This window comes from Prosopis cineraria, unplaced genomic scaffold (assembly GCF_029017545.1).
Source record: "Prosopis cineraria cultivar Desert tree isolate PC_DT_omini unplaced genomic scaffold, ASM2901754v1 PC13, whole genome shotgun sequence".
Classification (NCBI taxonomy): Eukaryota; Viridiplantae; Streptophyta; class Magnoliopsida; order Fabales; family Fabaceae; genus Prosopis; species Prosopis cineraria.
The window spans coordinates 24950173-24976151 of record NW_026555344.1 but is presented as its reverse complement, the minus strand read 5'-3'; the positions used below and the strand labels follow the sequence as shown (position 1 = coordinate 24976151).

General features: G+C 29.8%; 1 protein-coding gene across 1 annotated transcript; it reads right to left on the bottom strand.

The window, feature by feature from the left end:
* Nucleotides 1-959: 959 nt before the first annotated feature.
* LOC129291676 (non-specific phospholipase C3-like) lies at nucleotides 960-10535 on the bottom strand. Its single transcript, XM_054929154.1, has 4 exons — nucleotides 9781-10535; nucleotides 6361-6770; nucleotides 6092-6262; nucleotides 960-1537 (listed from the first exon to the last, which is right to left on the bottom strand). Exons 1-4 carry the CDS (start codon nucleotides 10413-10415, stop codon nucleotides 1161-1163), a joined length of 1593 nt encoding a protein of 530 aa, XP_054785129.1. The 5' UTR covers nucleotides 10416-10535; the 3' UTR covers nucleotides 960-1160.
* Between the last annotated feature and the right edge of the window lie 15444 nt (nucleotides 10536-25979).

Genomic DNA, 25979 nt, shown 5'->3' with positions numbered 1-25979 from the left:
TTTTGAAAGTAATTTCTTGGAACAATTATAAATTTATTTTTTAATTCTGATTTTTTAAAAGTTTAGACGAATACAATAAAATGTCATAAAATTGATTTTTAAAAATAAGTGATTTTCTTAAAAAACTAACGACCCTTAAATTATCTCCATAGCTTCTTCGCACTCTAGCAAGAAGTGTAGGGCAATATATAGGTCAAGTGAATTATTTCTGTGCAATTTCGTTTTTTATGTTAACTTTGCAAATGTATTTTTTAAAAAAAAATTAGAAACAATTCAGTTATTTCTCTATTTTGAATAATCGATAAGCAACATGTGGTGCACATCAAGAATGCATGAAACTTTTCCTACAACATTTCTAGCTATGTCCTCACACACTAATACTTTACAAAAATAAAAAATAAAAATAAAAGAAGACTCTTTGATTTTTAATGATGTTAATTTGTTAGAAGATGTAAAGATGTACTTGTAGAAAAGTGTCATTAGAGAATTAAGATCCTTGAAGCAGCATATTTCAGCTTAGTAATACTAATAGCAACTTCTCATTCAAATAATAATAAATTTAAAACAAAAAGCCTCCATAATTAGTGACTTGTGAGTCAACATTTTCTATGAGACCTCCTCTGAAGCAATGTTGGCGAGACACTGAAAATATATCAATCAATATAAGCATCAATAGTACGTCGCAATATCATATTATTTATAAGTTAAATAATAATATGATTCATTCTTAATAAATATAATCATCACATGCACAACAATAGAAAGTTCTAGGATATATAAATTTGATGAGAAGCCCAACAGCCTCCATCTCGACTAGCTCAGGCAAGACCGGATTACATGCATTGCCCTACCTATAATAGCCCCACATATAATGATGATAAATTAGGATAGATGTTACAATCCATATTTTCTTTATTTATTCATGAAAAGGAATGAATTTCAAGAATGTTCAGGCCACAACAAACAAATTCTCACTTGAGTTCAGATGCCCTCTATCTACTAAATTGTAACACATGAATGATGTCTCCACGCCCATCTATTTAACACACACACACACACACACAAATCAATATATAACCAAATTGAATAATACACAATGACCAAGCCCGATTTTCCAGGAAAAAATGATGAGAAATTAGAGACAAATAACGAAGACTGAATCAATCACTTCGATCGCAGAATATACACCCAAGAATCTTGTGCCAGAAGCTGTTCTTAGGAACTGGTGTTGGTGAAGTAGTAGAAGCAGAAGCAGAATAAGACTGGGAAGAATTTGCACATTCAACAATTTCACATCCATCAACACCACTTTGTTTTGCTTTCTCGCACTCACCCATGAAAAACTTGAATGCTTCTTCAACATATTTCACTGCGTCTGCAACGTTCAGGCCCTCTATTAACTTGTGAGGGTATATATCTTTCTTGTGATCCCCATTCAGCGTTGCTGCTAGCTGCACCAGTTCTACTTGAAAGTCACTTAGTTTTGTATTTTCTTTTGCTTCAGCCTCTCTCAGTTTCACTGGTTCTGGCAAAGTCACTGCACATTCGCAACAAAGATTTATATGGGTTTAATGAACAACGTTTAACACAGATTCCCTGATATATTACTAAAGTGATCTGATTTCATCAAATACATGATGGAGTACTTGATTTTTTTAGGACCCACATAGTAGTAACATTCAAGGTTATTAAACTCATAAATTTAAGTAAACTCATATTGCAAACTTAGATCGTAAACTCGTAAGAGTTTACTTTTATTAACAAATAACCATTAAAATATGATTGTAATTTAATTTAAATATATTAAAAATATAAATCATTAAAATTAAATCCATATACATTGATAAATTATCATATACAAGACATACAAATTTTAAAATAGGGGAACTTATTTTTGGTATTTTTGTTTTCTTTTTTATTAATATTAATTTTTGCATTTTAAGTTCTTTTTTTGGAACCAAGTCCTATAACTTTTATGAACTGAATTCTTTATAGTTTACACTTAATTCACTCAACTCAAAAAAAAAAAAAAATTTGACTAGCTTAACAAGTTTAATCACACTTATATTTAGTCCGAGTTTATGAATTAATTAATACAATTTTATAAGTTGAAAATGTAAAAATGGTAAACTTAAAGATAAACTCATGAATTTAACTGAATTTATATCCAGTCCAAATTTATAAGTGAGTTGACATAATTTTATAAATTAAAAATGTAAAAACGTTAAACTTGTAGAGACAGTTCGGGAGTTTGATAACTATAGTAACATTACTAGAAAATAAGAGATTTGCAACGCACATTTTGTGTTGGATTAAACCCCATCGCAAAGGCATCCCAAATTTGCTTCAAAATGTGTCCCAAATATTTGTGACGGCATTTGGGTAGAATATAACATCTTAAATATTTGTGACAGAATTTTGGGATAAAAAATTGTATCTTAGAATTTGCGACGGCATTTGTAACAGAATATTATATCTCGAAATATTTATGACAAATCTTCATGTCACAGAACGAGTCATCCCAATTGTGTGACAAATGCATTGCAAATAATCTAACAAAGTTTAATTATCAAGTTTTCTATAATTGAAATAGATATGAAATTAAAATTGTATGAAATTATATATTTTAAATTCTATTAATTTCAGTGCATAGGCTAATTTTAATTATAATGGGAATTAAGTGTACATATATAGTAATACTTGTTTTGAATTATACAAGTTAATTATTACAATTAACAAAATGTTATATGTTTATAATATTATATATAATAATCATAATTAAAAATAAATGTTGCAAATCTGCAACATAACTTCCTTATTAAATTATTAATCTAGATATGATAAGAAATTCGTTCACATAATTTTAAATTTTTTAACTATGAAAAGCAAAAAACAAACTATTAAATTCAGTAATAATTTTTTAATTAAGAAAAACAATATATATATATATATATATATATACACACATATATATAACTCATTACTAAGCCAGCAGGAATCTAATGCGCAACCTAGTGGGCTTTAATGTTAAGAAACCAACAAGCTGCCCAACTCACCTTGCAATACTTTTAACATAATTTAGTTATGCATAATATCATTGCACTGCCCAAGCAATAATGTTCTGTTTGGTTGAAAAAAAAAATATGAAAAAAATAAAAAAAAAATTCTATGTTTAAGTGAAGAAGAAAAAGTGAGCAAGAGGAAAGAAAAGTGAGAAAGAAAATAAGATGAGACTCATCACATTCCTCCCTCAACTTTTCTCTCCAAGAGAGGAGAGATTTTAAAAGTAAAGTCTTATTTTCGTTGCCTACCTTGCCGTATCTCTTTTTGCTTCAACCACATTAATTCCTCACAACTAAATAAGAATTTGATTTCGACGAAAATTGCTTATCCTCACAAACAAATAAGATTTTGATCTTGGACAGAGAAGGAGAGAGAGGAGAGAGGTGGACAGAGACGGGAGGTGAGGTGTATAATAATATGAGAAATAAATTGGGTACACCATTATATTTTGTCATTAAAAAATATTAAAAAAAAAGCCAACTCAGTAAAATGTGGGCTCAAGAGTGGAAAATTAATTTCAAAGGTACTGAGGCAATGAAACTCTAACATTGAAGGATATAATTGACTTATAATTGAGTTTAAAGTGTCCATGGATCATTTAAGTAAAGTTGAGAGGTAAAAATAATTTTTTTTTTTATTTGTCAAAGTCCAAACTCAATATTTTTTATGCTTAATACTTATTATTTGGATTCCATCCCCAAAGTGGGACGATGTTTTCAACTCAAAGTGGCGTCGCACAATGTTACAATGGATATTGAAAGTTCCATCACAAATAATTTGCTATGAGCAAATTTTGGATCCCACATTTTAGGGGATTCAGATTTGTTAAGTGTGACAAATATTCTCACCAAGTGAGTGTCTCACATGACATTAGAAAAATTGTCAATTTAATTGAACAGCTACCAAAGATATAGGTACAAGATACAGAAATAATACCAAATTATCACTCTACATTTTATTGTGCCTCATATCTTAATTCATTAGCTCATATGACTAGGAGAAATTGTTGAAATGTATGATCATATAATAGGAATTGGTTTCCGTGCTCACCAGGTGATGAGCACCCAAACACATCGTTTTCATTAAAGGAGGAAGAATCTTAGCCGTTGTTCATGGAGCACATATCATAGCTATTTGTTGGAACCATCTTGGGTGATGACCATGGCATTCATCAAGGTGATGTAATCTAAATCATTCATATTTTTAATTTGGATTAATCTAGATGATCCAGATTTAAAAAAATAATTTAATATTTTTATTTTATATTTTTTTAAAAATAAAAATTTGTAAAAATTATAAAAAAAGTTCCAATAAATATTTTTTGATTAATCTAGTCTATATTTAATTTGAAGAGTCTAATTTAATAATAAAATTTTTATATTTTTATATATTAACTATCCAGATGTATTTTATACAATTCAGATTTAAAATTTTTGACTTTTAATTTTTTTAAAAAAATATTTTTAAAAAGTTATAATTAAAAGATTATATATATATATATATATATATTTAATATTGTAATCATCAAAATAAAAAATAAAAAATTTGAATTTGGACCTTACAGATAAACATTTAATATCAAATATGAACTATTCAGAGTACATAGTAGCTAGTCAATTTAAGAAATTATAATATTAAATTAGATCACTTAAATTAAATTAATACTATCCAAATTGATGATAAACTTATTTATAAAAAATTATAAAATTTTTATTTTAATAAATATAAATATAAATTAAAATTAAAAATTAAAAAAACATGGGCCATCCAAATTAAATCTGGATGGCCCAAATTTTATTTGATGGATGATCACCTCGGTTGCTGAGAACCGTAGACGGACCTCTGTTTGTTGCTGGTTTATTTTTGGGGCCTTTTAGCATCACTGAACGTAAGTGAAAAGGTTAAGGCTGGGGTATAGGAACAGGAGGGGATTCGACGACGGATGACGGTGAAGGTCTTGGCGACGGGATGCCGTGGATGTGGAAGAGTTTTTGAAGCCTCTCTGCATTGTGAAACTGATTGGTTGTCTAAAAGATTGCCGGGCGTGATGACATGAGGTAGGGAAAAAGAAGATCCGAATCATGAAAATGAAGAAACTTCCTCCACCTAATCAAATTAATCTAGCCTTCATCTAGTTCTTACACGCATGGCCACATCCGCACACCATCATCATCAACCTCATCAGTTCACATAATAGACTTGAGTGCCTCTCTTTTCCAGATGTATGCCCTTAATGTCTTGACATGAAACGTTGATAATATATATTGCAATGGTTTTGTCAATTAACCTTGAAAATCTAAACGGGCCACCTAAGAACATACAAGTATTCATTTTGGAGCAGAGGAAATTGGGTCTCTTATGCGAAGAAAAGGCATAACTTAATGGAGAGTCAATCATGGAGAATAGAGGACGGAAAAACGAAGGACCAATTTTAAAACGACCATGCGTTTTATTAAAATGAAAGTTTCTTGCTTTAAATTACTGATACTCCTGTTCTTCAAGTGATGAGAACCAAATGCTCATCACATGTGCTCTGCATGGAAACCATTCCCATCATATAATTGTCTTTTTAGTTCACTGTTTCATTTATTTCTGGAAAACCATGAAGTTTTAAGTGTTGATGAAATCTTAAGACTACAATGTGAACGTTCACTAAATAAAATGATTTGGGATACTCATAGAATCCATATCCCATTTCAGGGATCCATATATTTTTGACTCATATGAACTGTATAACTCGAGAAAATCACCAAGACAACATCTCAATGATGTTCATAGTTATCCTAGTTGAATTCAAATTCTAATTAACTGCATAAAGTGCAGTAAGAGAGAGATAAAGAAAGGATGAATCCAAATGACCGAATGAGCTAAGTGTGTGAAGAACAAAACACGTGTTTCAATGCACATTCTGATTCTTTTTCTCATTGTTTCTGAATATATTAATATATGATTTTGTAGAGAAATTTAATTTAGTTTGGTTGTCTATGTGTGTGTGTATATGTGCAGGAACGTAAAGGTTTAGAATTACCAGGGCAATCAGTTCGTGGAGTTGATCTAGTTAAAAGAACCTCGAATGTTCCAGCCCATGCATCACGCTTCGTCAAGAACTCGGGCAGGTTGAATATCTTCTTCACAGTCCCAAGTACAGACGAATGCTCGTAATGTGACGTTGCTTCTGGCCCAGATGGTTCATGCAACACTGCAACAACATTGAATTGACGACTACATTATCACAGAAATCTCTCATAAACATGACAATGCGTCGATCCTGCTTATATATATTATATATATATTTACCTGTGCCAGGTTCAATCCAAGGAGAAATGAAGAGTGCTGGAACCCTAACACCAAGACGATCGAACTGAAACTTAAAAGGGTCGGGGCCAACAATCCCATCGGGGCTGGGGACACCAGTGACCGGAGTCGGAACGTGGTCGAAGAACCCTCCGTGCTCGTCGTAAATGATGACGAAGAGCATTTCATTCCATTGAGGGCCTGATCTGAGGGATTCGTAGACTTCTTTGATGAAATTTTGGCCCTTGGAGACGTCGTGGGAAGGATGATCGTCGTTGCCAGGAATGGAGAGCAAGTCCCAGAACCTTTGCTCCAATACGACGTAGTTTGGAAGCTTCCCTTCTGCGCAATGCTTCTTGAAGGATAGATCGAACGAGTGCAAGTTGTCTACGTTCTTCAGCTTCCTCAGGTTCCTGCAACATTGCAAGGTTCACTTTAAACGCTGCCGTTTAGTACGAATAAGGGACACACAAAGATTGATATATGCAATATTTGGTATATTTATATTATCATTTATCATCTACAATAGTTTCTATTATTTTATGTGGAAAAAAAGAGATAATTTTATTGAATTTTTTTGGCTAAAATATTTTTATTGAAATTAATACCACGGGAGCAAATTGCATAAATCTCTTATGAGTTTAATTTAATTAGTAAGAATTAATAAATTTTACTATAAAATAAAAAATAGTAATTTGAAATAATTTAAATTTTAAGGAAAAATTTCATTTTTAATCATATAATATACTACTTAAATTTTTTTGATTTAATTCTTATAATTCGAGAATTCATCTAATTCGAGAATTCAATTCTCATGAAATGAGTGAAAGAAGTTAAGCCATAGAATTATTTTCGATTTATACTTTACAAGACTTGGATTTGGAGTCTATAGTATACTAAAAAAGACAAATACTTACATTAAAGAAATTTGTTTAGTACATATCATTAAAAAATGTAATTATATTCTGTAAAATAAAATCAATATAACTAATTGTATATATATATATATAAGAGTTCTAAATTTTTGTTAAATCCTGCTTCGTAGGATTCCTAAGTTTGTTAAAAATTAGTATCATGATATTTCTTTTTGTCTTTTATGCCAATTTCTTTTGCATTCAAGTCTTTTCTGCCAATTCGAATTTGCTTTTTGAAAGTTTTAACGTGTAACACACGAATCACCAAGTTGCAAGCCTTCAAGACAATTTATATTTTTTTTTAAATATATATCATGGTTTTTAAAAATAATTCAATTTAATTTAACATCTCTGTTTAATTTTTTTAATACATTATTATGTATTCAGATTAATAGAGGATCTAAATTTTATAGTTACTACAATTTGTAAAAATAGTATATATCAAGGAAAAAAGATCTATCAAGATGAGATATATTTATATAAGGAAAAAAGATCTACCGGAATTTATAAGAAAATAAAATAAAGATATATCAAAATTTATCAAAGAATAAAATAATAAAAAAATAAAATAGTTATGACCACCATAACTATATAAAATAATATATACAATCAAAAATATAATATTGTCCTGTATTTATAGTTTAAATAAAATTTAAAATTTTTTCAGTATTTATATAATTCGAATAAAATATTTAAAAATATTTCTAATCTTTTTAAGAAATTTACAATCTAACTTTTCAAATAAAGGGGAGGATTGAAAGATCAATTACTTTTTGTTGGATTACTTTTCATTTGAACTAAAACATATTGATCTTAAAAAAAGAATGAAACAATAATGTGTTTTTAAGAAATTTAAGAGTATAATATATATATATATATATATATATATATAACACAATAGAGACAAGAAAATTTTAGAACGGAGAATATCCACAGTTCTGTCTCTAGAATATGCTTGAGAACTCTTTTTTTTTTTTTAGGTCATTCATGTAGGAAATAATAATTAACTCAAATCCAGAAGTCAGACGATTACAACAACATTCTTAAGTTTAAAAGGGGGAGTTAAATAAAAATATTATATATGTGGAAAAAATACTATATATGTGTTATTTATTTCACATATATTTTATACATGGTTGCTTTCAATTATAAAAAGTAAATAATCGTCATTATTAACAATTAATCAATGTAAAATATGAAACTTATTATGATATGCTCTATGTCACAAGAAATCAACTAATTTCAAATCTTCTTTATATCTATGTATGCAATCGCATTCTAAAAAAAAAAAAAAATTTGGTAAGCAACTTTACGAAATTTAGGCAGTATTAAATATTTTATCACATTTTCCTCTAATTAAATAATAAAAAGTAATGGTGGCGGGGGGACTAATTAAAAATATAATTAATTGTATAAAAAAAAGAGAAATATAATTAAGAAATTATATTACACTTTAATGAAGGTAACTTTGAAGAGTTAATAATTATAACAACCTTTGAAAAGTTCAAAAAACTCCAATTAGTTTTAACAAACTTGTTTACATGAGAAGAATAATTAAAATTAACTTAGGTAAGGTCGTTTGTCAGCTACAAGTGACACAGGAATATTCTTTTTATACTTTCAACAAATTAATTATATTGCATAACTTGGATTTTACGAAAATGAACCCATGGTCAATAAATCAAAACCCACTGTATAGTACTGAACAGCTTGAATAAATATTTAAATCAACAAGACTTCTTTCAGACTTTATGCCTTTCTTCTGTCAAAAAAATAATAACATAACACTAAAAATTTCGGCTTCTTATGTGGGATTTCTTAAGTCCACGATTACAACTACACACACACACATTATATTTATTTATAGCATGTCCCAAACCTTAAAAACTTACGGCTTATTTTGTGTTTTTATGCATGTATAGCAAAAACTTCCACTATTTACATTTGTGAGTTTTATTTCTTAATGCATGCATGTACATTCTTCTCCATTACAAATCCATCATGTAAGTTAAGGAAAAAAAAATCAATATTATAAGTACTTTTATGTTTTAACTGAATTATATTCTCAGTAGATTAGTTAACTGTTTTTAAATTTATACAATTTCTTTATACTTACCCTTTTTAATAGGATATATCTATTAACAAATTTATTAATTATACCTTAATTAAAAGTATTTTTAGAAAAATACCATTAAGCACACATTGATTATTGAAAAGCCTAAAATACTTTAAATTTTTGTACATTTTATTTAAAAAATGTATTATATTTTGAGACGTGAGAGTGTATCATAGTTATGGACTATTTTTGTTTTTTCCAGTTTTTGTTACATACGTAACATATAACTATATGCTTGCCATTTGCCCATTATAGTTATGGATTGTTCATACTTCATAGTCACGAAGGTTTTTCTTTTGTTTTTTTCCCCCTCCACCCTCCCAAGTTGGCCAAAAAAAAAAAAAAAAAGCTTTATGTAAACAAGACGTAGAAGAAAGGGAAAGGTGCACGTACCTGTAGAAAAGAGTGGAGGGAACCGACTGAAAATAAATCCCAAAAGTGAATCCATTTTCTTCCAACGAATCAAATATCGTCTTCTGCGGCAGACCTCCGATCAGCTTCTTCGTGTCGTTGCTCGTCAGCCCGTGCGATGTCGCCGAGTGCACGAACATCCGGTTCGGCTGTGTCGACGCCGGCACCGATGCGAACCACCGGTCACACACCGCAAACTCCTTCACCAACTCTTCATACACCGGAACCCGACCCGGTTTGAACCCGTTCATCACCGTCTCCACCATCTCCTTCCCTTCCTTCTGCCTCCCCGCGTTCTGCACAAATCCTTCCATCTTTGCCGGAAGCTTCTTCACCGCCGACGCCTCACTCCACGGCTCCCCGAACACCTGCTCGTATATGTCCTGGATCGAGTGCCCCGGATCCGGCTCCACGTACACTGAATGGTCCTGAAAGAAGATCCGGTTCGACCCTGGGTCGGAGGTCGACACCGGGTTTGACTCCGATCCAGTAACGCCGTCGATTTCTGGGTTCAGAGACTTCATCCAACCAAGGATGTGGTCGAAGGAACGGTTCTCTTGAACCAAAACGACGATCGTTTTGATTGGGTATGGCGTAGTGGAGACAGACGAAGCCATTTTTGGAGCTAAAATAAAATGTTCTGATTCTGAACTGAAGCTATATATGTATGTATGTATGTATATATATATATATATAACGTTTTTGTGAGAGGATCCAAATCTTATATACAAGTGACTTGGGAAGTAAAAAAGAAGTTGAGATGACTTCAACTAATCTAGTTGTGTAGATTTGATTCCGTTTAGGTTACTTTTGGTGAGACATAAATATATGACGTTAAGAACTTTGCTTCACGATAGTTGCTTCGTGTTTTCTTTCTTAGATTTTTAAATTATCATAATTTAATAGCTTTTTCTTTTACAAGACTTATATAGTAAGCCTTATATATTTAATATATTTTTATCCTATCAAATCAGGATATATGAATTTTATTATATCTATAATATTAATAACAATAATTTATTATAAAACAAATAATTTATAAAAAAATTCTTATATCTTGATTTAATTGAAAATAAACATTTTAAATATACGAAGTTAAGTATAAAAAAATTATAAGCCCCTCTTTTTATAGGATCCTCTACCTGTAATGGAAAAAAATCTCTCTTAAGTTATGGAAAATAAATGATATAACCCTTTCATGTATTATGTTTAATCTACGCTAGATACGAAAACTATAAAATAATAACACTTATTTTCTTTGTTTTATTTATAAGTCATTTTTAATATTTTTATTAAAATAAAAAATTTTAAATATCATTAACTCTGTTTAAAAGTTTAACAAATTTTTAGCTTGAACCCTATTGAATATATACTTTAAAAACAAAATATTGTAACATTTAATAAGGGTAAAATAGTAAAAATGCATACAATAATTATTGAAATGGCCTATAAATAGAACTAAAATAAATACTATATACATATATATATATATAGATAAATAGGACTAGAGGAGTACTAAGTATTTGTTTAAGGGATGAGTATTTCTATCATTCATATCATCATAAGATGATTTAGTAGAGGGACAACCTTTTTATTCTAGGAGAATTATAAAGAAAAGATTGGGATTATAAAACTATGAACTCTTCAGAAAATGCAAATATCCCTTCATGTAACTAGAACATGCCAAAACAATGAGCTGGTTACACTAACCACTGACCATAGTTCCTAAGTTAAGAGGTCCTTTTTTTTTTAAAAAAAAAAAGCCCTTAAAATTTGAATTAAATTTAATTTATTCAAATGTGATTCGCAGAGTGTATATAATTAAAAATAGGAAGAAATATTTTAAGATCTCACTCAATATAATTAATTACTCACAGATCCATCAACAATTGAGTTTAAGAGAATGACAACACAACAGGCCTAGGAGCAATTAATTGAGTTGAGTTAGATTTGAATACAATTCTCTCTTAAAAATACATGCTGAAAGGGTTTGTCCCCTTCCCTGCAACCTTGTTTTGCTGGCCAAAAATATTGGAAGTAACCTTCAGATTAAACCTAAGTTTTATACTTTAAATAATTAAAGAGATTATTTGATAAATTGTATTAAATTTGTTAACAATTTATATTATTTTTTCATAATTTTATTAGGATCCATTATCACAAAAATAATTTATTATAATTTCACTTTTTATTGACCACAAAAATTGCGGTGCAACAAAGGACATTTTTTTAATAACTGCAGTAAACAAATTAAAGAGGGATCTTGTAAGCAGGATTAAGGGAAAATTTCTAGAAGATCCTTAAGAAGAAACGCAAGGAACGGGAAGTACTCCCTTACATGAGGTATTTTTAATATTTTTATGCCTTGAAAATGTCACAATATTATTAAATTTGTAAAAAAAAAAATCAAATATTCCGACGTAGCATTCAATCATATCTTGAATAGGATTATCTTTAATAGAAGAAAATATGTAGGTAACCCGAAAAAACCTCCATTTATTATTTTCAAGATTACTCGTAAAACTTCAAATAGTAAAAATAAAAAATTATTAGATACTTGTTGTCTGGACTGGAGTTGCATTATGGGCTAAGAGCTAAGAACGTTAGAACCCAACTCGAAGAATCTATGCAACAAGCCCACACAGCTAATACTTTGAGGCCCGACCTTTAGGGAAATTAGTAAAACGTGGAGCACTTATTCTGGCATATTCACTCGACAAGGCACAACTGTGGCCCTAGAATGAGCGCAAATCAATCCTTTAAATATCATTTTTAAAATTCAATTTCTAAAGATGTGTATGAAAAAATATTATTTAAGAGAAGATAATTTTTTGAATGGCATTGAAATTCTTCAGGGGATTAGTCATAGCTACGTCCCTGCTATTTATAAGGTAGAATGTGACGCTCTATTATGAATTTAAAATTTGCTCATCTAATATAATGATAGTGATTCATGTTAATTGAGGCTCATTACTTTGTTTTTTCCCCTTATTGTTAGAGTGCTCTTTGTGTACTTATTCTTTAAAGAATGCACCATCATTCCTACATGTGCAATTGTGGTCTCTGAAACTCTAACTTGCTTAGACATAAGAAAGTTATGTTAATTGATCTTGAGAAGTCCCAATTGCTAATCACTAACTCATTCAAGGATATAACTTTTGAAAGAGGATAACTCTTTAAATGGTGCTCAGATTTTTTAAAAGATTAATTTTATTGCTATCGACTGTGAGGATATCTTAAATAGCAAAAACGTGAAAAGACTTTGAAAAAAACACTCAACTTTTAAACTTACCTATAAATCTTTTTGATTTCTTCTTGTTGCTTCCCTCCATTTTAATTATAATTTCCCTCCACTTTAGAATTGACATTCTTATATATTTAATAATTAAAAGAACTTATCAATTACAATACAATACAATAATAAAGTAATAACATTAAAATTAATATATAAATCCAATCTCATTGAAAACATAATTCATAATTAAAAATAGATTAATTAAAAATTAAATTGTGAAACTGATGTGTGTGTAATATGTATTATATAATATGGAAGTATATATGTTTATATGTATGTTTGTAAATAAGCTGACTTATTAACCTTGTAGGCTAGGCCTAGGCCTGAAGAAGACCAGGGCATATGCCTATAAATCTAACAGAGGCATAACCTATTTTCACTCTTACTTGAAATGATGCTTAAGGGCTCATATTGTTAACATATGCCACGCTTTATAGTTTTCTCAATATTTGAAAAAAAAAGTTGAAGGTAAAAATATGTGGTTCCACATGTTATTTGAAGAGAAATGTCATTTTCTCTTCACTTTTCCCTCCCTTTCACTTTTCTCTCTTGCCAAGTAAAAGAACAAGTTATGCCATGTTAAAAAACGCTCTCACATTCTAAACGTGTATCTTAACAAGTCTCCTACTTCATCCCTCTTCATTTAACAATTTTTTATGCATCAGGCTTTGACCTATATTTTTATTATATTTAAGAAAAGTTCCTTAAAATTTAATATTCAACTATCTTTTGAATCTATATATTAATACTTAAATAAATATTAAGATTTATCAGTAACAAACGTAAATTCTTAAGTTATAAGTATTAAACTCACTTATCTTCATGTAAAGAGCTACTTGTCTTATAACTTAATCAATATAATATGTGAGATACCAACAGGTGTTGATTCTAGTAGATGGAATTATAATAATTTAAATGCGATAACTTGGATACGAATCCAAACATATAAAATATAAGAATATGTAATATGTGAGAGATCTAATCATGACAAGAAACGTACCGTATAAAAAATTTTAATTATAAGAATATATATATATATATATATATATATATATAGCGTTGTTTCATATGTTTCATTTGGCAAATTATGATGTAATCATGTATTGTCAACCACCCGCACTTTTTTTATATATTATCTCTCGGAGAGTGCGTTGAATAAACTTAGTAGGCTAAATTTATGATCAATTGCTCTTTATCCTCTAAATAAATTTTATCAATAATTTTTTATAATATATAAGTGATCCACATCATTATCATAACAAATAATATAAAAAAAGATTATAACTCATACCATATAACTTAGATTAATAAGTCATACTCTATTCAAATGGTTCAAATATTAAACTAACCATTCACATAGTACCATTTAACCATAAAAAACATTTATTAACTACCAATAGGCTAATTTTTAAATCATATAATTTTTAATCAATCAAAAACCTTCACTTAGTATTACCAACTTTCACAATTTGCCTTTATAATGAAAACCAAAGCTTAATTTAAATTTTATTAGATTCAAATGGCACAATTATTACCAAATAAATAGGATTAAACCATTGAAGAGCAAAACCCAATCTATTGGGGGTTTAATTTTTGCCTAAAATTTTCTTCTTTCATCCAATTGTCCACTCAAAACATTATAACACTATATAGAAGCTCCAAACAATATCTTTAGGACCCAAAAAAATGAAAGCTTATAAGAACTAATCCATTGGGATCAAAAATCAAAATTTTTCTCTTCCAAAAGTTTAAGAAAACTAAGAGGAAAGGAAGATGATTGAAGTAAGGAGCTTACCTAATGCACAACTGAGTTAGCCTCTTGAATTTGAGCCCTAACTTTCCTCTCTTCCTCCTCTCTCATCATCACTCGCTCTTCTCTTTGTTTCCTCTCTCTCATGCGTTCTTGTTCTTTTCCTTTCTTTGTTTCATTTTTCATTTCTGCATTATGTTAAAAAAAAAAAACTGAACTAAATACTTTGAGAAAAATTGCAAAGAAGGCCCAAATTTTTTTGTTATAACACAAAAGACTAGGGTAACTTTGATAATTTTTATCATAATTAAAAATAAAATAAAATTAAACTTTTACTTAATAAAGTTTAAACTCTGGACTTTTATCAAATTATTCTTAATTTTAATTTAATTATATATATATATATTATTTTTAAATTAAATTCGAGTCTTAAAAAAATTTCGGGATGTTATATTTTTCTTATAGGTTGATGACAAGAGATAGTGAGATATCTACATTACCACGTGCAGGTTGAGTAAAAAAATTATAGCAAATGATTATACAATGCTTGAGTCTCAAAGGCTAGGATGGATAAGAACACACTAAAAGGAGCTTAACGTTGATCAATAAGAAGGGCTATCAGATGCATTACTCAATGGTGAGAAGAGTGCTTCATCCATTGGTAGATGCATAATTTTGCCGGGGCCTTTTATTGGAGGTGCATGATACATGCTATAAAATTACCAAGATGCTATGAATATATGGGCAAGATATCTAGATATATTTATTACTTTCACAAGCAATCTAGCATGGCCAGAAATAACAAGATTTTGTACAAGTAAGTCATTATCTCCTTCTGACTGACTAGATATATTGTGTATGGTTTTCAAAATGAAACTACATGCACTAATGAAAGCCATCAAGAAGAAAAAGATCTTTGATATAGTTCGTGCAGGTATGTGTTGTACCATATAAGTATATGAGATATTTCCTTCTTTTGAATTAATAATATTCAATCCTTAAAATTATTACAAAGTAACATTTTTTTACTTTATTTTTTATGTCTATGCAGAAGTTTACACTATTGAGTTCTAGAAAAGAGGACTTTCCCATGCTCACATTTTATTTCTTGACAAATGCATCAAGTTGAAAGATCCAAAAGAAATAGACAAAATGATTTCAACAGTGATACTAGATAAAAAGCCAACTCCACAATTTCATGATTTAGTCAAGAGATATATGATCCATAGCCCTTATGGTCGAGATAATCCTTGATCACCATGCATGAAATAAGTACAATAAGTATTTCCCAAAGAAATTCAATAATTAGACAACTATTGATGAGGATGGATATCCTAAATAAAATGAGAAGAGATGATTAGAGAATAATAGAAGTAAAGGGCATCAATTTGGATAATAGATATGTAGTTGTAACATCCTATTTTTATTTGAGAATTTAATTTAAGAAAACTATAAGATTAAGTTTTTATTTAGGAATTTAATCTAAGGAAATTATAATGTTTAATTAATAATTAAATTGTGTTTTCAAGAAAATTGAGGTTGATGAGTTTGGGCACCCTTCTTATATGAAAAAAGGCCCAATATTGAATCCCGATATAAGTTTCGCTAAGTAGAGAAGTGAGGGGTTAGATTAGGTTAGATTATATATGGGGTTAAGCTACAGTTATTTGAGAGAGAAGCCGAGAGAAAATAGTTTTCACATCTACACATAATGGCATTGATAAATTGACCTTTACAAATTTGTTCATGATTGGATTGGACTTAAATTTAGTCATAAGGTTCATAACATCTAATTCATCATTTTCAATGGTTAGATGAATGATTAGTTTTCTAGTTAGAGAGTTATTAACTTCGTCATCAACATAGATGTTTTCAGATCTTCATAAATGAATCTCAATAAATTGATATTTTTGAATTTGTTCACCGTTGGATCGAGATTACATTTGGTCATTATGTTTGTAACATCTAATTCATCCTTTTCAATGGTTGGATCATTTATTAGTTTTCTAATTATGGAGTTATTAACTTTTTTATTCATTCAGCTGTTTTTGCATTATCACAAAGTAGTCTTAGTAAAGTTTTATTTGTGAATTTGTTTACCGTTGGATCTATCTAAAAGGTAGCAGGTTCATGACATCCACATTGGTATTTTCAATGGTTGGATCTTTAATTAGTTTTCCTTTGTGAAATTTATTAACTTTGTCTTTCATATGATATTTAACTTGAAAACCTAGACCTAATAAAGAATCCTTATGGTTAAATAATGGACTATGGAGACTTAGAGTGGATTTAGTTAGACTTTTTTCAGTCTAATAAATTTAATAAAGTTAATGAAAATCCTAAACTAATCAATAGAATGAGTTTATAGTGTTATGTTAGGCATAGGTAGTGTTGGGTATATAACTGTGCCCAATAATGATAAAATCTATTACGTTAATTGTATATGAATGTTTTGTGGCTATTGTGCATGATTGGAGACCATGTGAAAGCATGCTTTGAGTACCCTTTTGATTGACTCAAGGGGTGGAGGTAACCAAGAACCTAAATTTCTTCATATATTAATTCTAGTATTTATGGTATTTTTCATAAATGATGTTCTTGAGGAAAAAAGTATAAGCATGATATATAAATATATATATATATATGAGAATGTGCGAAAGATGTATTTGTATGTAATTTATGTATTGCAAACTTGAGTAATGAACTAAAGTATTGAATATGATATATTATGAATTATTGTAAAATCATGAATTATTATGGAATCATGAATTATTATGTAATTATGAATTATTGTTATCGTGGAATTATGAATTATTGAGAAACATGTGATTTGCATATGTCATAAAAATGTTGAGAATATGAGATTGGTATGATCATAAGTATGATGTACACGTGTGACATAGATGGGTGGGAGTTCACCCCATGATCTGGGAGAGTATATTTAATTTCATATGGCGTAGACAATATTTGGGTAGATAGTTGTTTAGTTGTGGCATCAACTTCAACAGGGGTTAGGTGTGGTTCAGGCTTACTCGACGATACTTACTCTAGGAGTGGGTATGTGTATTGGCAATTATATGACACCATATGGGCAAGGGAGTCCATAGTCTATATTTGGGGTGCAGTGACCATTGGCCGAGTTTCCTATTAAATTTTGGAGAGCTTAGGGCGAGTAAGGATATTTAGATTTAGTCTTGTTAGTTAGTAGCTCATAGACTCAGTTAAAAGGAATAAGGAGATTATAAGGTGCTAAATGATCATGCATGTATATTTATATAAATATGTGGTATTATAAGGAAATATACTATATTATATGTGATTGTCTATTTTTAGGTGTGAGACTGTTATACTTACATAACCATAAATGCCGTTTGAATATATGTTAGAAGTTATGAATTCTTTGGTTATTGAGATGTTCATCTCACTTCTTATTGCTAATGTTTTTACAGGTGACACTTTGTAGGTGTAAAAGAAAAAAGAATTAAAGGCACACAGTCAGTAATTGCTTGTAATACCTTAGTATATATGTGTAGAAGATTTATATTATGTATATTTATATAGTGCCAACTAAGACTGTTAGTGCATATTAATTGTAAGTATATATTTTTGATAGATTAAATTGGCTAACTCTTTGAGTACAAACCCATGAGGACCATAGTTAGTTAGTTAAAAGAAAATTGAATTTATGATTTTGTTGTTAAAGAAAAGTATGATGGGATTATACTAAGATGTGGGATAACTTGTGAGTGTTAGTAGGTTAATTAGTAAGTAGGAGCTTATAGTAGTGCCGTATAACACAAGATTGTTATCAATGTTTCAAACTTATGTCAATGTTGAGAAGTGTAATTAACCCAGTTTAATCAAATATTTGTTTCAATACATCAGTAAAGGAAATGAAGGGTGGTTGCTTCAATTTATGATATTGATGGAAATAGAAAATCCACAAGTATGGTTGATGAAATTCACAATATTACAATTTTAGGTATATATATGCTTGTAAAGCAGCATGGAGAATATTTGCTTTAGAAATTCATCATAGGTATCCTTCAGTTGAAAGACTTAATTTTCATGTGCCAAACTAACAATGTGCATTTACTCAAGTGTTGGTGATGAAGCTAAATTGTTAGACAAGTAAAGAGTCTGTGAAAGCATGTTTCTAACTTGGATTAAAAAAAAAAGGATGATAATGATGCAAGAATACTAGCAAAGATTAAATAAAAAATATTTTTTGGTATTTTTTTAAAGATTGGACGGATTTGGAAAATTGATTGGTTTGCAATTAAAATGCAATATTATGGTCTTCCTAGGCACATGAACTCTCTTATCCTAGCTCCATGTAATTAATTTTCTCTTAACCCTAATTGGTTTTAAAGTTATCCTGATAACCACTAGGAATTAGCACTCTTTAATTTTTTAGATTAACAAGGACCCTTAATTAACTGTTAGAACTAATTATGCTTCAAAATGACTAATTGATTATGAAGTTAATTGTCAATTTCAGCCCTTGCCTTAACCAAATGAGATCTCAATTGATTAAGAAAAAAATTAGTCAACTCCAAGTGTGCTTAATGAACAATTTTGACTCACAAGTTCACAAGAAGTGACTAGAAATTAAATACAACAAGGGATTAAATAAAATTAAATTCATACAGCCCCATATTCAAAATTGTAGCACCTCAATTGGCAAATAAATAATATAATAGCGTCATATAATACTTAATCAAATATTATAACATTTAATTCTAACAACCATTATTACTATAATGTCATAAGCATTAAAATTTAAGGAATTAAACAAGTAGAGATTAGAAAAACTCTCAAAATCTAAGAGCTCAAATAGAGATCATCCATGCATCCTAGGAAGAGAAGACAAGTATAGCCACTCCTCATTAGCATCCCTATAACCTCTTCTTGTTGACCAACTTTAGAAACCACCATCGATTAAGTCCTTGAAATTTGGCTAAGATGGAAATGGAGTGGATGGTGAAATGGAGGGGTTTAACATAGAGAAATGGTGGAAGAGGTTCTAGGATTCTTTAGTATTCTTGAGAGAAAAGACGAAGATGATTGGAGGTGGAAGATGAGTGAAAAATGTGAATGAGGGGACTACACAATGTTGAGCACGAAAATCTGAAGCTAAAAGGGTATTTGAGGATCCAAATGATTGATCTAAGGGCTAAGATTCATGCGCACCAACTGCCTTAAGGTGATGTGAGCCTTATGTGCATTTACGGGTCCTTTTACTTGGTGTTTCATGTGTGGCCATGAACTATGAGAATAAATTATTTAAATATAATAAATGGTAATGGAAGACAACTAATAATCTAAAGATGGATGGAGGAATACAAAAATAATATGATAAGGATGATGGAAAAATGTATAACCAAAATAAGGAAAAAGGGAATTGAAATTGAAAAGTGAAATTGTCTTGATTATTCTTAGGTTTTCTTGAGATTTCATCAAATATATATAACCTTTTGATCATCCAAATAGCTCATCCAAGGGCTATAATTTCATGCAAGGTGCTTCCATCTTCATCCAAGAGCTTTTCATGACCTAGAACACACAATAAAGTCATTAAATAGCAAGTTGTGAACAATTAATTTTATGTGCATATGAATTTATCCAACTTAGGTGTAAATTATAAAAATGTAGTGAAGTGAATTAAAATGATAAAACGGAAGATCATGAGATGAATTTGGTTATGAGAAGTTTTTTAGGAGCTTTTGATTGCAAAACTAAACCTAGTATACTTCCAAAATTCATGAAAAGTACAATTAAAGTATAAGAGCGTGTACTTTAAATGATGGTTTAGTGAATAACTCATAATTTAAGTTAAATTTAACTCAAATTAAACTCATGAGATTAATGAAGAACTGAAAATTAGCAAATGATGAGATTTTTTATTTTTCAAAAATTACAGTTTACCCCTAAGCATTTAGAAATTTATACTTTTGCCCTAAAATTTTTGAAAATTACAAAAGTGGCCTAACTAATCTTAAATGTTTCTAATATTCACAAAATATCCCTAAAAAGTGTCAAAAATCTAGTCAAAGTAATATGAAAATGATATTAACAAATGACAGTTATCACTAACTTGTTTAGAGTTTCCTCACCATTATGTTAATCAGTATAGTAAATAAAATTTGAAATGACAAGAAAAGGGTTTTGTAGTTGGTTAAATTAATCATCCTTTACTATCATTAGGAGAAATCTACTATCCTTAGGTTTTACTCACAAAAGTAAAAGTTCATAGATCATTTGATGAAATTAAAACTGGTGATGGTATTTTCTAAAAAACATTTAAGGAAGCATGCTTTACACTTGGTGTGCTAGATGATGATAAGGAATACATATGTGCAATGTGAGAGGCATCACATTGGGCATTTGGAACTATGCTAAGGAAGATGTTTGTGAGTATGTTATTGTGTGCTTGCTTAAATTGTCCAGATTTTGTTAGGAAAGAGATTTTAAAGATACTATATAAGGATTTACTATAAATTCCTTCCAATGATCCTTTAAGCTCTAGTCATTTTTAAATTATCCTCTTATGTTTATGATATTATTTTCCTTTTAATTTTTGTTGAATGTATATTATACTAATTCCTTATAATATAGGTGTGCATATATTAGATTATGAAAAGGAACAAGTTGTACTTCTACAGATTGAGTCTATATTGCAACAAAATAGAAGGATTCTCTGAGATTTTGCTTCTCTCCCTTTCCCTACTATAAGTTGTAACATCTTGATTTTCTAATTATGAAACCAATTGCTAATTGAGGTTAAATTAGTGATTAATTAGTGATTAGGATTTTAGATGATAATGTGGTATTTTGACTGATTAGAATGTTGGATAAACAGATATGGATGAGAGAATCACGTTTCAAAATGAAGTGTGCATGCATGGTGAGGATTTTCCTCACTGTGCCATGCTCGTGGCTAGTGTTGCTTGCACCATGGCACATAGCACAGAAAATGATTTGATAAGTACATGGAAGCCTGTAGGTTCTAAGGAGAGAAGGAAGAGAAGCAAGAAAGAGAGAGGAAAAGAGAGGGAATCCCTACTAGGGCATTGAATCATTGGAGCTTAGGAGAAGTTTCTAATTAATAGCTTACTGGGCAAGTTTTGTATTACTTTTAGCTTCGATTTTATTATAATTTCTCTTAGAATAAGTTATATAAAAATTGAATTGATGAATTTTAAGGGGTTTGTTTCTTACCCTCTTATAGTGAAAAGATTCTCAAGAATTAAATTAAGGTTTTGTGACTAGTTTAGAGCTAAACAATAAAGCTTTTGAGGCTGTAAGCTTAGACTAGCACTAAACTAAAAGGAAAAATAGGGGTAAGGCTATGAAAGAGAGGTGATGGGGTTGGTTAAAGTGGTAGAAAGTAGTAATTGGGTTTCAAGGAGCCTAAATTGATCAAGTGAAAAGAAAGAAATAGCTAAATGTGATTTTACGTGATAATTAGTACTTATGGTCAATATGATTAATTGACTAATTTTAATCAATATGCCTTTGGAATGAAGGATTGTTTTGGATCTATGTATTTTAGGATCCTTATTTAGTACCAAATTAAGATGTAACTAGAGCAATTAGGTAGATCTCTTAATTATCTATGTGTGGACACTTGGATCACCTTAATTAGAGATTTGAGTAGTAATTAGGTGATTCAAAAGTTATGTTTGTGTTATCACGGCTGGTTAACCATAATGGATAATATAGTGGAGTGTTAGCCATGATGGATGTGAAGTTTGGCCATGGCAAATGGCCTTTGTTCTACAAGCTGTAAAGGACATGTATAGAATTTCTATCTTAACATTTTTGTCCCTACTTTAATTTTTTTCTTATCGCTAAACCTATTTCCATATTTTCATAAACTCTTGTACTCAAATTTTAAGTGTTTTCAAGAGTTATTATTTTATAATCTATTTCTAAGTAATTTTGTGTTCCTAATCTCTTGAATACCTTTATGTTAAGTTGGATGCATGTGAATTTGGATTTAGATTTGAGCCAAATTCATTGTTTTAGTAATTAAAAATGTGCAGAGTTGGATTTGACTCAAGTCCAAATCTAAATCTTATTTTAATCCTTATCTAATTTTAAATATTTTCAAAGCTCTTATTATTTCAAATTTATATGGAAATCTTTTTCTCTTGTCACATTTGTTTGTCTACTTCACTATCTTCTTGACTTCAACATTGATGCCTTTGACTAACTCCCACTGAGAATGGACTGTCAAAATTGACCAGGATCGGATCACCAGTGTGACTAGTAATCGAACTACTAAACTTGGCTAAATGGAAAACTTCAATCAAGACTTGACCATCAACTTCAATCAGGACTAGACTATTGACGTTAATTGGGTTTTGAGATTTCAAATTTTAATTCACTTTTAACCACCCTGCTTTACCAACCAGTGCTATCATTGTCATCATTTGATGCTAATCTAGTGTTGTCATCCAGTATTGGTTTGTTACCACCATCCAATGTTGGTTTGTTGCATCTAATCATGTGTTGGTTGACTACTACTGTTGTCATCCTGGACTAATCTATGATCACCATGTTCTATCCATTTGCCTTTATCATCCAATGCTAAATGCCATTGTTAATAGGGAATGCTCTAGTGTCATCATCTAGTTTCAATCTACAACCCTCAGACTAATATAGTCATTCTTTGGTAATTTTTAAGAGTTACTTGGGATCAAACTATCAATGTCAATCAAGTTGCCATTGCTGATCCAGACTAGACCACTAATGTCATTTGGGTTTAGATACCTAGAGTTGATCGAGGCTAGGCAAAGCCACTCATTGTAAATGCCCCAAGAGGGAGGGTGAATTGGGCTAATTAAAAAAATTAAATGAATAGCAATAATAATAAGTAAAGTGAAGGAACAACATCACTAATCAAGAGAGTTAGATGAGTAGAGCTTGACACAAGTGATTTATCCTAGTTTGACCCCTATCACTTGAGTCTACATCCAATCCCTAAAAACTCTTGGGATTTCCAACTATATTACCAAGATTAATCTAAGCTCTTGGTTACCTCAGTATATCAACAGACTTTTCAATAAGTTTGAAACTCTTCCCCTTACAAAGGTAATGATAAATTTCCTTAAGCTCCTCGAGCTTAAATTCCTTCATCTGCCCATCCTACTTCCTTTACATTCTTGATAGTCAATCTTTGTCTCAGTAGAGTCTTTCAGTGGCATGTTTCAATGTAAAATAGAGATAAATAGAGTAAGTTTAAAAATAAACTACTATTGCTTTAAAACTCTCTTTAAGAGTAGATATATAATCAATGGGGCTCTCTAATAATAAATGATACACAGAAGGTAAATAAACTTCAATGGTCAAGTAATCACAGAATGTTCTTGTTGGCTCATGTTGTTCCTTCTTACTTCAGGTTTCATAAATAAGTCTATTTATAGTTGAGAATCATAAATGATCTATTAGACTCAAATTTTTTTGTTGGAGGTTGCTTGTGATCCATTTCCTTCTTTGCTTCATGTTTCCTTAGATATCTGAGCTTTTTTAAGGTTCTCTAGTAGATGAGGTAATGAAACAGTGCTTTACGGTAGAGACTTTCTTTTTTGTATAGTAACGGCTAAAAACATTAGATCCTTCTGAAAAAGGTGGTTAAAGCTTATACGTTTTAGTATAACAGAAAGTAGGCTCGATGACTTAATCAAGGATAAGCAAACTGAATAATTTTAAGAAAATAATTGTGTTTAAATATCATTGGATAAAGATATAGAGTGAACACAATTGATTTCGGATGAAAAAAGGATTGAAAGATGAGTTCTGGTGACCTTTGGGATTGATATGAAAAATAAAGCATAAAAATGCATAGTAGTATTGGTGTTAAAATGTCCTAGCACCAGTGTTACAGTGATGAGCAGACCTTGATTGAAGGTCATAGCAAAAGTGTTGTTTTGATAGTACCAGTATAGTCTAATACGTAAAAGAGGAAGATTTTTTACACTGTTGTGTGAATAAGGGTATTTCTAAAAAGATAACACAGCACCGATGTTAAAGGAAATAACACTGAAGTAATATGATCAAACAAACATCTTTGTAGGAGAATAAAAGGGACAACACCGATACTGAAGAGTTAGCACAGGTGTTACAAACACTTGTACAAAACTTAGTACAAGTGTTAATGAAGTAACATAGGTGTTGTCTTAATTTAAATAAAGACATGGAAAGAATAAGACTGTGTTAAATAGATAGTACCAGTGCAAGGAAAAAGGTTCAAAGAAGAGAGAATCAATTACACAGGTTTAAAGGGATAACACTGGTGTTAGAATGAGTAAGACTAGTATTATATGAAACACGAATCAAAAGAACAGTGAATATAACTAAAGTAGCACTAGTGTTAAAGCTTCTAGTACTAGTGCTAAGAATACTTAGAAATAATTTATAGCATGACAACTTCAAGCACAAAGATTATAGTTATGTCAAATACTTAACTAATAATATAGCATACCTTCTATTACGTATAAGCTTATACTTAGTCAGATTAGATTACTATAAAGCCAATTACCTTAGGTTCAAGTTAAATAACTTGAAATGCATAAAACTTCTCTTTATTTTGTAATCATCAAAACCAGGGTTCAACACTTGTGATTTGGGTCGGATCATTGACTTTGAGTAAAACCAAACCACTAACATCATCCAACTTTCCTTTAAATTCAAATATAGAATTTGAAATTTGAAATTTTATTTAAGATCCAAATAAAGGATTTTAATATTATAATTTAAAATTTTTTATATCATCTAAACAAAAAATTTGTACAATATGAATTTCAAATGTGAGATTCCAAATACAAATTTCTAACCCAAATCTACCCATCCAAATACAACCTTAAGGGATTTTGTCTTAGGAGGGTTCTTGTAATGACCTTAAAAAAAAATCCTCCTAATTTATATTTTATTTAAATTAATATTATGGCAAATGGAGATGGGTGAGTTAGTGAAACTTATGCTAATAGCTTACTTGAAGGTCTAACATTTAAATTTTTTTAAAAAATAGATTAATTTCATTTAGTTTAAGATTATAGAAAAAATTACCAAAGTGTCCATATTTTTTATGTTATTAGAAGGAATATTGGGCTCTCTCTTGTAATTTTAGCA

Excerpts from the sequence above, each read along its gene's own strand:
- LOC129291676 (XM_054929154.1), bottom strand. The coding sequence starts at position 10,415 with ATGGCTTCGTCTGTCTCCACTACGCCATACCCAATCAAAACGATCGTC. Across the intron at positions 6,771-9,780 it reads CCCTCCACTCTTTTCTACAG|GAACCTGAGGAAGCTGAAGA; the intron begins GTACGTGCACCT and ends GCAATGTTGCAG. Across the intron at positions 6,263-6,360 it reads TTGGATTGAACCTGGCACAG|TGTTGCATGAACCATCTGGG; the intron begins GTAAATATATAT and ends ATGTTGTTGCAG.